The 12924-nt window shown below is 36.4% G+C and overlaps 1 protein-coding gene across 12 annotated transcripts in view; it reads right to left on the bottom strand.

Annotated features, from left to right (window-relative positions):
* Window positions 1-12924, bottom strand: part of PAM (peptidylglycine alpha-amidating monooxygenase) — a 142539-nt gene that overhangs the window by 17684 nt on the left and 111931 nt on the right. For 7 of the 12 annotated variants that reach the window (XM_035570060.2, XM_035570065.2, XM_050716407.1 and 4 more), the window contains one exon: window positions 3475-3604. In XM_035570060.2, coding sequence (XP_035425953.1) covers window positions 3475-3604 — 130 coding nt within the window. Of the gene's footprint in view, window positions 1-3474; window positions 3605-8787; window positions 9094-12924 lie in introns of all 12 variants that reach the window. The other 5 variants (XM_035570053.2, XM_035570057.2, XM_050716404.1 and 2 more) reach the window with 1 other exon arrangement.

The following is a 12924-nucleotide window of genomic DNA, read 5'->3' as shown; positions in this document are numbered from 1 at the left end:
ACTGAGCAGAAAGTCACTCTCCATCCTTTTTATAAGCCCCCTCTAAGTATTGAAAATGTGCCATAAGGTCATCCCAGAGCCTTCTCTAGGCTGAACAGCCCCAGCTCTCTCAGCCTTTCTTCATAGAAGAGAAATAAATTTCCTATAAACTGATCAACTATGCTCCACAAGAGGAGGAATAAAACAACACTTGTGAACAAAACAAGTGAATCCTTAAGTGAATTAAGGATTCTACACATAGATATCTTCAGTCAGGAAGTTTTACTTTTTTCCAACTTCAATCCCTGCATTATGGCAAATATGGTGAGCCTCCACACTAAACTCACGTGCAGATTAACATGTGATATTTTACCATTACCATATGGAAACACTTAGCACATTTCAGAAAATACTCAGGATAACTAACAAATGAGAGAAAGAAACTGTCTCTCAGGTGTTAGCTCGAGGGTACTAACTCAAGGCTGACTACTCAGTGGCAGACGAGAGTGAATACAATGTTATACATTATTCAGAAGGAACAAAGGATGGAAGACAGAAGGTGCTTTAAACACATAACCCGGAAGCATACTTCCTTTCCCCCATCTCAGGAAGTAAGAACTAGAAGATACAGAGATGACAGTAATAATGATGAATTATTTTGATACAAAGGGGACCAAATACACTGGGACTCTCATGGAAATACCTCACTGGAAACGAGGGAACTGATAGGGATATTAAAGGAGCACAAAGAAATTATGAGTGTCAGGAGAAGATAAATTGGAAATGATAGTGTATTGTTGGCAGAAGCAAACTGATGACCATAAAATGAGTGATGAGGTAGCAGGTGCAATACTTTTAAGACAAGGACTTTCTCACACTTAGTGCAACAGTCAAACTGCAGAATTCACTGGTAAGGGTATAAAGGTTTTACATGGGTTCCAAGTTCCAAAACCATAAATAACCTGGCACATTTATTGATGGGGAAACTCTCTAGAGATTATAAACATAAGTAGTGGTTTTTTTTGTTGTTGTTGTTGTTTTTTCTTTTTTTTTTTTTTTTTTCTGGGAAGTCCCTTAGTCACAGGCTTCAAATACTCAGAGTATGAGCATCTGCTGTTGTCCAGGACTGGACTGAATTAAGCGAATCTTTAGCATGACCCAGCACAGGTATTGGGTACATCAGTTTCTAGATTTCAGACCACAACTCTGATCCTCTGCACCCACACCATTAGAAGTTTTTGTTTTGTTTAGAATCACAGACTCATAGAATGGTTTGGAAGGGACCTTAAAGACCATCCAGTACCAACCCCCTGCCATGGGCAGGGACACCTCCCACTAGACCAGGCTGCTCAAAGCCCCATCCGGCCTGGCCTTGAACACCTCCAGGGCTGGGACATCCACAGCTTCCCTGGGCAACCTGTGCCAGTGCCTCGCCACCCTCAGAGTAAGAACCTTCTACCTAATATCTGATCTAAATCTACCTTCTTTCAGTTTAAAACCACTTCCCATGGCCCTGTGACTACAGGCTCTGGTTAAAAGCCTTTCTCCTTATTATAAGCTGCTTTAATACATTGGACAATGGTTATATTGTCTCACTAGAGCATTCTCTTCTCCAGGCTGAACAACCCCAACTCTCTAAGCCTCTGTGCACAGGAGAGGTGCTTCAGCCCTCTGAATGTTCCTGTGGCTTCCTCTGGACTTGCCCTAACAGGTCCATGTCCTTCTCGTGCTGGGGACCCCAGAGCTGGCCACAGTCCTTTTGATGCAGCCCATCAGGATACAGCTGGATTTCTGGGCTGCAAGTGTACATTGCCAGCCCATATCCAATTTTTCATCTACCAGTATCCTAAGGTCCTTCTCTGCAGGGCTGCACTCAATCACTTCATCATCCAGCCTATATTGATTGCCCTGACCCAGGTGCAGCACCTTGCACTTGGCCATGTTGAACCTCATGAGGTTCACATGGGCCCACCTCTCAAGCCTATCCAGGTATGTCTGGATGGCATCCCTTCCCCAGTAAAGGGTCAACAGCACCACTCACTTTGGTGTCAACCACAAACTTGCTGAGGGTACCTGTGTCATTAATTAAGATATTAAATACTATTGGTCTCAGTATGGACTGTTGAGGGACACCACTGATTACTGGTTTCAAATTGGACATTGAGCCACAGACTAACTCTTTGGATGAGGCCACCCAGCCAATTCCTTATCGATCTAATAGCTCATCCACCAAATTTAAAGTTTAAGTTTAACCTCTGTAGACTTCCTAAATACTGCTTGGTCTCAAATTCCAGTTTTGTGCTCTGGGCTGTGGGTATACCTCAGTTGTCAGAATCCCCCCAAAAGATACGTTTCAGATGTGAGAAATGAACAAAACTGCCGGTTTATTTTCAAATGTTTTTTCGATACTTTCTTCAATGACACAAAGAAGAAAATTTATATTCATCTGTAGGAGGATTAGAAAAAACAAATCAATACCAGCTTTTAGTTGAAGATTGAGTAATACAAGTTGCAGCATGCACCATCCTTTCAAGTTTGATAGTCTACACTTCACTTGAGCTGGAGAGATCACTGATACCATGCACAAGAAACTTAAATGATTGCCTTATCTTCTACATTATGTTATACTTAGCCAAAAAACAATTGATTTTTCTCCATAGAAGAGTATTCTAAGCATCATTTTACTATAAGGCTGAGAAAGCTGTCTCCTCTAATTTTCAGAAAATATCTTAAAATAAATTCATCAAGAGTTGGAAAAAAAACACCGTACTGTTTAGCCTTATAAGTATCAAGAACAGATACTTAGAAAGAAGATTTAAAAAGCATATTTACAAAGAGTACTATGTAATATTCTGTTATAAACTAGTATTAATTACTCCCAGTGTTCTGTTGCAGTTTCACGGATTTTTTTTTCCAACTAAATGGTTAGATATACTGTTTAAAAGCTTAAAGACATAATGACATTATATAAATAAAGACTATATTTGGAATGTTCTGTTTCTAAAATAATAAATGGCCAGAATAAAATTTTGATTTTTTTTATTGTGATGACACTAGTTTTTAATGGTGAAAGTCCATTTTGAATGAATGCTCTACACCCCACCCTCCCATCCTTTTTTTTTTTTTTTCCCAGCACTGAAGCTAGCTTTGCAAGTCTTAAACCCAGATATTAATATACCTTACTAAAACAGCATTCTCCCAGACCTATTAGTACAACCAAAGACATGGACAAGCAGGGATAAGTTTGGGGACATAATGTACAATATTATTTTTCTCTGGAGACATATTCTTACTGTCTAAAGATCTAGTAACCCTATAGTCCTGAAAATGTCAGTCACCACTTCCATTCTGAGTCTCCTGAAAGCACTTTCAGCCAAAGAGCTGAATCTTAAACGGAACAGGAACTGCAATCTATTTTGTTTCTTTGAGAAGATACACAAACTACATACACCAAACTGACCTTTTAACGAGCCATTCTGCAAAATATCTACTTACTTTTCATCCCAAACATGATCACCTCTGTGGAAGACAACTAAGTTATTTTCATGGTCCAGAGCCAACCCAGAAACTTGGCCCAGCTTGAGGTCTAACCCAGGCCACTCCACAGCCTCTTCTATGTGGAAATCTGACCAAAGAAACAAACAACAATAAAAAAAAAGGCAGACATTAATGTAGCACATTTATGCTAATAAAACACACACACACACACACACAAAAACAGAACATAAAACTGGTTAACTGGCTTTTTGCATGGAATAGTGGGGATTGTATGGACATTCTCTTGCATGCAGAATTTCCATGAATGCATTGCAATTTAATTCCAAGCATAGTTTTATTACAGTAAAGCATGCACAAACACTGGTATCCTGCTATATGTAGGATGAGAGAAACTTCAGACCTTCGTTAATACTTTCTAATATTGGTTGATTACAGAAATATACAAGTACTATCCAAAATAAGCAAGCAAATTTAAATAATAACCTATCGGTATTTTATTTAAAAAGCATAACAAAAGAATAGGAATTACTAGACCATCTATACATCTGAAGTGGCTGATTCACAACTTTTTTCAAAAAAGCTTTTAACACAAAGAAAAAAAAACAACTCAGAGAAGCAAGATAAAGAGCAAGATAAACAGAAAAGAGAAACAAATAAAACAGTAGTTTTGTGAAGTTTGCCTATGACATTTCTTAAACCCAACATATACATTAATTAGCTCTAGTTAGTGTTCGTATCCTAATCCAAAGATTACAGGAGTGAATAGGAAATAGATGTCTAAATCTGATGAAAGAAATGAAGGAGGGTAAAGTACCTGTCACTGTTTATATGTTAGGGCACTTTCTAAGAACATATGCTGGGCAGTTTTTGAATAATACAAATCTGATTTTCACACTAAACCAAACATACAGGACTTAGCAAGGGAACCACTACTAAAAAAATGGATACTTTCTGTTTTTGTCTTAAATTGTAAAACTCCTCAATGAAGGGAGAAAAATATAGCTGCAAATTAAGATTCAAAAAAGATTAAAATCAGACGTAAAAAGAAGTTTGTTTCAATCTTTGCTTTATTTAAAAATAGACTTACAATGATTAAATGCGTGAACAGAGATGTCTGAAACTTGGAAAAGTAGCAGGATGTTGGCTACAGGGATTAATTTCTTACAAATAGACTGCTTAATATGCAATTTGAAAGAGGTTGGTCTGGATTGCTCTTGCATTATTGAGAGATAATTGAACTATATTCCCCAAAATAAAAAATACAACCACAAGAAAAATGTTACTAAATCTGATAAAACAAAAAAGAAAACAAAACCTGTTAAGAAGCTTTCTGCATGTTAGAAAATCCATCACTCCTTTCTTTCGGATGTGAATTTATTCAACATAATTCGGATATTTCTAAGATACAGGTTTTGTATGTAGGTACACATGGACAAACTGAAGGTGAATAGAAAAGAGTTTTTTTTGCAGTTATCTGAACCTGGAACTGTTCCAGTAGTATTCAAAGTGTTTGATAGCATCATTTTTGCAATTTTCAGTTTTGCAAATTTCAATTCAACCCAAAGTTTGTGTATTTTGCTGTGATCCTCAAAACCTATCATTGGGGTACAACCTAGCCACATGTAATACAGATCTCCATTCACAAAGTGCTGAAAGATCAGTGCTTTGAAACAAGTTCTCAACACAAATTACCCAAGGAATACAACAGGCTTCATCTGGAAGTGTTATTCTCAAGAGAGGAAAAATAAAAAGGGACACAATCTCCAAGAGCTTCATCACAACCTCTGCAACCCAGCTTTCTGGTAAGCATAACTCCCACTTCCTTTTTACTTGGAAGAGATGCAGTCTAAGGAGTAAAAGCAAACGTGGTGGAGGGAAAACTATTTTCTACGATCTACACAGGGAAAAGAAAAAAACAGTGCTGAAAACTTATCACAGACTAGGAGATATTTGATTTTTGTAGTTCTAGATACCTAGCTATGAGTAGGTGACAGAGAAACTCTGTTGGCTAATGCAACCCTAAGACAGTCATTACCTGCAGTGAATATAAGAAAGGAACCAGAAAATTCAAAACCAAGAAATTTTACTGTAGCAGTTTTAGGTGAAAAAAGTTCCAAACTAAGAGAGGAACTGTTGATAAAAATAAAATTACACATATTCATAAAAACCACAGTACTTCTGTACTGTTCAGTTGGTAGCAGCAGGTGCAATACCAGATATGTTCACCTGTACCAGGACACACAGATTTTGAAAGGAATAAAAGGACAGAAATCCAGTGTCTGCTTCATCAGTTGCTCAAAGTTAGCCTGCATAAAACTTACGTACATTTAATGTTTTGGTGCCCCTTGGTCATTGAGACTTTTCCAAAAAAGACAGAAAAACTAAAAAGTCTCAATACAGAAAGCCTGTATTTTGTCCTTTGTAAAATTCAGTTTCCAAAAAGGCATGCAAAATACACAATTTTTATAGTTACTTTTAAAGGACAAAAAGATTTCTCACAGATGAAAACAATAAAATCATAGAATCATTTAGATTGGAAACACCCTTCAGAATCATCCAGTCCAAACATCAAATAAACAGTGAAATATAGTCTCATCACAAGAACTCCAGCCTCTACACAACCTTTGGATTTTCTTACAGGTTTTCAGAATTGGTTTACTGTTATTTTTTCTTGTCCATTTACAGGTTTCACATTGAAAGTCCTTCTACAAAGGTGTATCCTACGGGAATTAACTTTTTACAAAAGCTTACTTACTAAACTTATATATCATATATTCATATATCTAAGACTGGTTGTTAATTCCCTGCAGAACTAAGTAGTCCATAGACCAGTTACATACTAAACCAAAGACAATTACATTTCCCTATTAAAACAAATTAAAGTTACTTTTTCTAGTATATAGATATACAATGATTGCTTTTGTTGTAAATGAGATTTCTAAACTAAAGGATCAGATCCTCTATATTGTAATTTAGAGTAATTCATTTGATTCAATAAAACTCTTAAGAATTAAATAGCATTACAACATGAAAGTCAGATTTTAATCTCCCTACAAGTGAAAGACTAAAGCCCCTATTTATTAGTAAAATTGCAACTTACTGTCCATAAATCCCGAGCAGCTTTTTTTTGTTCGTAACTTTACAAATTTTATTCATGTTGCATTTACTCCCTGCCATCAGAGTAGTCATTTATATTTTGACAAATGTAAATAAGCACCATAAAACGAGCTTTAAAACTCGGAAAATTATACTGCTTGCTGTAATTAGAAGGTATAATTGTACCAGTTGCAGTGGTGCTGAACAACTTGCTTGACTAGTGACAGGGTGGTAATATAACACAGTGCAGGAAGGTTATAAGCAGTATAAAGTTATGAACACAATATTTATAATGATCTTACCTAATGTATTGTTTGCTTGCTATTTCAGGTCTGTTACACGTTAAAAAAAATGAGGATTTGTAAGACTAAAAATATTAAACTTTCAGAATTCTGGTAATTGCTAAATAGTTCAATGAAGTTAATACTATAATTTAACACAAGTCACAGTCTTTTTTTTTTTAATTCAATTTAACAAATAATTTTATGATGGGTGCAATTATTTCTTAAAATTAAATCAAGACAACATAAAACCACTTTACATTCCACTCCTTCCTCCTTTAAATGAAAATCTGTTAGAGAAGCAGGTTTGCGTTCTTTTAATATGTAAAGTCCCAAAACAGAATTTAAACATATACTTGAAGATTTTTTTTGCAATAAAAGTTCTTTTGCCAAAAGATGGCGCTGATAGCTTCTGAAGTTCAGAATTTCTGTAGTTAGTATCAGAAACATTGGAAAAGAATGCTAAGATCATTTCAGTTTTGCTTTTTGCTGTATCTCAGCCTTGAGTCATTGAAGTCCATTTATTAGCCCACCACCACCAAATTCCAACCAGATGAATATATAACTACTAAAGTAGCAGAGCAAACAATTTCTACAGTCAGAATTCATGCCATATGGTGTTGCAACTTAGGTATTTATTCAATTCACTGACACTCCCTCTTCTGAATCAGTTAAAAAAGAAATAATTTTCTTAACCTTTTTCCTCCCTACACATCACATATGATTATTATGAGGTTAACAATCCTTTTTTTTTTTTTTCCCATAAATATACACACATTACCCTTCCAATCATTTGATTCCAGCATTGCCTATGGAATTTTTTACGATTATCACTTGTTAGGCACATGATAACGTCCCGCCTGTTTTCTTGCTTCTATGCCAATAGTTTGATAGGTTCTCATTTAACCAACTAAAATAATAGCACGTTGGAAAGTCCTCATCTTTGGCTCTCTGTTAAATACAAGCCCAGAATTGAGCTGAATTTGAATACTGCAACAAAATCTCATGTAAACACAGACATACTACATGTTCACATTTTGAACAGAAATAAAAATCAAATGGATGACCTATGATGTGTATTTGTATACAACAGTACTTGGAAACATCAAGCTGATTGGTTGCAACATAAAAGCAAGCATGTGTTGCTACAGCTTATGCATACAGATGACTTTCATGCATACATATCTTTTTTTTTTATGAGATGCTTATCACATACTGTCTTATCTGGCTTTCCACATTAGCAAGACTAAACACAATCAATATCACACAGACGAAAATGCAAGTAAAATAAAACAAACGCAACACTTCCACGGTTTCTGCTGTCATAGAAACCTGAAGGGAATGAATTATAATCCTAGTACAATAAAACAGCCAGCCCAAGAATATTAGGATAGCCAAAGCCAATTTGAAATGAATATGCACAATGTTTTTCTTCTGAATAATTTTTCATGACTCTTTCTGAATGAGAGAAAAACAGCCGATAGGATTACAGCAATAAACCTCATAAAATCTTGTGTCTGACAAACCAAGGTAAATCAGAAAGCTCATAAAATACATAGGTTATCCCAGTGATCATTTCACAGTTGTTAATTGTATTAAAAAAAAATCCTTCTTCCCTGACTTCTATATCCTCGTGTTTAGCTTGCTTTATAATTGATATCAAATCATTAAGTACAAGTCTTGAGAGAGGAAAAAATACTCTATATTCCAAACAGTACTGGTATTGTGCTATTGGTATACATTCTTTCTTCATATACAGGGGGAAAAGAAACCACTGAAACAGCTATAAAAGAAGGGCAGAATATTTCCATAATTAGGAAAGCTGTTATGTAAAATACTTCCAAGCATCGATTGATATTCCCTTCAGATTTTGCTAATGTGGATCACAGCTCTTACATTGCATTTCACTGTATAAAATTAACCCCTAACCTACCTCCTGTATGTTCTTTATCCCAGCTTCCCTCACCATGCTTAGGATGTTGTAAAGAGAAATGTCTGCTTTCTGGTGGCCTCAAAGTAGACTCTAATCTGTGAAATTTGTGAATTCTGTCTCTTACAAGAATAGTATTGTCCCTCTCATCATGATTTGTGATTTCTCTGGCAAGGTCCTTCTTTTGGACTACATTAGCAATCTCAGCTACAAGATCTGTTTCTGCCTTTTCTGTAGGGTTTTGCTTATGCACATGAGCAACATCTTCCCTTTCTCCTAGCAGCTTGGAAAGGAGTGAATAGAAATCACCTGTACAGAAAAGAGAAAAGATAAGAGGAAAGGAAGGAAAAAACAAACAAAAAAACACAAAACAATTATAACAGATCAAATTGTTTTAGAGAACTTCAGCAAAGCACAATGTAACATAACTATTCAAACAGTCGTCAGTTGTAGCATTAGAGTGAACTGTGTCTCAGGAATTGAATGAGCCAAGTCTGTGGCATAAAAAGATAATGTCAAATCATTATAATCTTCATTTACATACAAGAGTCCACTTTTACCTGACATTTTGGCATCAAAAAATCATTACCTCTGTGCAGATGTTCTTGAGGAGGAAAAAAAAAAGGGTGAGCATAATTTCAGGAAAGAATATTTATGATGCAGTTATCTAGATTTGCCAGGCTCCTGCTGCATTATTCTGTTTTTATATAATAGAGATGCAAAAACTCCACAGTTTTATCAATTTACTCACTTATAAAGACAATCATATACACAGATGCATGTCAAAATATATTCCTTTGAAATCTGTCATCACATAAGGAGCTTATGCTGAAAGAAAACAAACCTTTACAATTGCAAACCGATCCTATATAGCATACTGCTGAAAGAAGACTGACTAGTGAAACACTGAGTGGTCCACTACATTTTTCATGTAATAATTTAGTTTGGGTTCAGCCCTTCCTCTCCCTACAAACAGTAACAGCCATCAGCCATGATATCAGCTGGCAATGCAGGGAACAGTATTTTCTCAAGTTGCTTAACACGGTCATCACTGTAGATTTCTTAGAAACTGATAAGCATTTCAGTAAATTCCAGAACAACAGCTCAAAGGATACAACCTGAAATTAAGTATGCAAATGCCGTATGTACAACTTGCCTCAAAAAATATTCAAGCCACCTGAACTGTTTTTGATGAAGTCCATTCTCAATTCTCTGTGCAGGATTCAATAAAGTGGTGACATGACATGCCTACTAACCAACAGGTTAACAGTATATGCCCTACTAACCAGCAGGTACCCAACTTATTCAGATTTACTAACCCAGTATCTTGGCTGCCTGAAACTATTACAAACTGCAGTTACACCATTGGAGTAGAAAGAGACATTCAACTCACATTTAGATTTAATTCAAATAAGTGTACTTATATTTTAAGTACAAATCACTCATTATTAAAAATGTGTATTATCTCATACCGATTTCAGGGTATATTAAGCACTATTTAGACAAGCAAACTAAAAGTAATAAAGCTTTCATGCAAAAAATCACACAGAATCAGAAACCATGATGTGCAGCCCAGAAATGTTGTCTTTTGGAAATGTCCTTAGGAAGATCTGTCATGTTTATAAACAGTCCTCGTTCAATGATTTTGAGTAGCCTTCCATTCCTTGCCTATGCAAACGGAATATTCCAGGTGAAAACTTCTGTCAGAAAATAACTATTGAAGTAACAGGACTAATTTCAATGAAATTAAATGAGCAAAGCAAATTAGGTAAGAGAAAAAAACTTTAAGCTATATAAAAAAAATAAGAAGTCTTTGCTTCAAATATAATTAGGAAGCTAGTATGCCTCATAACCTTCATACCATCATTCAGCTAGTTCAACTACTGATTCAAAACAAACCCAGATGTTCCAGAAGTATGACATAATAATAGCTTTGGATACAAACCATATATATTCTGATAAAGTTTTATAATTATGTTAATCAAGTTTTGTAGTCACTAAAAGCATCCAGGAATTGGTGCTGATATAGGAACACATCTGGAATTTTTACCTGAGAAACATTTGATGTTAAAATAGTTTTCATTGTCTTTAACTATATTTTTGTGCCATTTTAGAAATTAAACAAAGTTTGTAAGACAAGCGTTTCGCTTTTATCCATGGATTGAGATCTGCAGATGAGAAAACTATTTTATATGCAATCATTTCCAAAGGTGAGGTTAGAATGGCAAAAGCAGTGTTCTTAACGTAACTATGACATGTCTCCCCCAGACGAGCAAGCCTGGTGGTGTTTTAAACTTCAGACCTTTTTAAAGCACCTTTAGTGCTCTCTGACCAGTTCACTCTTTCCTAGTTCCATATCGACAGTCAGTTCAACAGATTAATTGCTTGTAATTCTTTGTCACAATAAGAACATGTGACAGTTTGTCTAAAGATTTCAGCTTCCTAACTCATAATTCATATGCTCATTCATTCTAAACAAACAAGTTCTCCAGCTTCCTGCTTCTGCCAAAGATACCACATTGTCCTGGTTTCAGGTAGGACAGAGTTAATTTTCCTCCTAGTAGCTGGCAGGGTGCTATGTTTTGGATTAGGATGAGAAGAGCGCTGATAACATGCTGATGTTTTAATTGTTGTAGAGCAATGCTTACACCAAGCCAAGGACTTTTCAGCTTCTCGCTCTGTCCTGCTAGCGAGCAGGCTAGGGGTGCAGCAGGAGCTGGGAGGGGACAGACCCAGGACAGCTGACCCAAACTGGCCAAAGGGGTATTCCATACCATCTGACGTCATGCTGAACAATATATAGGGGTGGCTAGCCGGGGTGGGGGGGCCGGCTGCTCGGGGATAGGCTGGGCATCGGTCAACGGGTGGTGAGCAATTGCATTGTGCATCACTTTGTACACATTATTACTATTATTATTACTATTATTATTATTATTGTTATTATTTTCCCTGTCTTAATAAACTGTCCTTATCTCAACTCACAGGCTTCACTTTCCCGTTTCTCTCCCCCATCCCAGAGAGGGAGGGGGGAGGGTGAGCGAACGGCTGTGTGGTGTTTGGCTGCCAGCCGGGCTAAACCACAACACACATTCTACCTCTCATGTGTACTGTTTGACACAGAACAATTAACTCACTCTCTAAAATAGATTGTGCTTGTTGCTTTTTCTTAAAAAAAAAAAAAAAAAAAGTAAAAAAATGTTTCAGTTTACCTGCCTAAAACTAGCTTTTCTTACTACAAAAGAACTGCTGCGAGATAGGACTCAGTGGATTACAACAACTAAGAAGAAAAGAGGAATCTAACTTAGAAACAACAAAAGCCCAGGGAAAACTGAGAGAACAAGGTGATTTCAGGGAGAATTCCTGTGGACTTCACAGGAACTACTAATTAGGGACTCAACTTCAAACAGGTTGATCAGATGTAGTTTACTCCCAGTACTGATCATAAGAGATGTTAAGAATTTTCAAGCACTTTTCAAGTACTGGAGTACTGAGTGAGGGAGGTTGAACAGGTCATTATCAGTGGCTATAGACGAGATATTTCCCAAACTGAGCTTGTCCTGAAAGGCCTTCAGTAAAGAGCAGTGTTGTAACCACAACAGATATGAATATTCAGGAACTGTTTGAACATATGGAAAAGGGTGTGCCTCACAGAGTGAAGGCAGTGTGAAATGCAGCTGCTCAGAACCTGTGAACTTTAGCCTAAGTAAATGTGTTTCTTTGACAAAATAAATATGAAATCCCTATACCTAAAGTTCCAAAAGACATCCATGAGGCTTATAATGTATTTGCCCAACAGTTCTATATGCTTGGCACAAACAGCAGGCTGAAGTCTTCTGTCAGTTTCTTGGCAACTTTACACTGCTCACAGTATTTACAAAGCAGAAAAGATGTGTGCAGATTCCTACAGAAGATTCCTAATTGCTCAGTGTAACCAACCAATCCCTGAACTCCACACATTTGAATTACAGTCCCATATTATCTGGAACCAGGATTTCTCAGCTTTGGTTATGAACCACAGGCAGACTCCAATAAACTTGTAAGCAGCATCATTTTAAGAAGTTATTCAGAATCCACTACAGATAACTTACAAAGAGTAGACTCATGTTGTCTCTGATTAACAGTTGGCTCTCTGCGAAGTAA

This window comes from Cygnus atratus, chromosome Z, assembly GCF_013377495.2.
Source record: "Cygnus atratus isolate AKBS03 ecotype Queensland, Australia chromosome Z, CAtr_DNAZoo_HiC_assembly, whole genome shotgun sequence".
Lineage (NCBI taxonomy): Eukaryota > Metazoa > Chordata > Aves > Anseriformes > Anatidae > Cygnus > Cygnus atratus.
The sequence above is the reverse complement of the archived record's forward strand: the minus strand, read 5'-3'. Positions and strand labels throughout refer to the sequence as shown.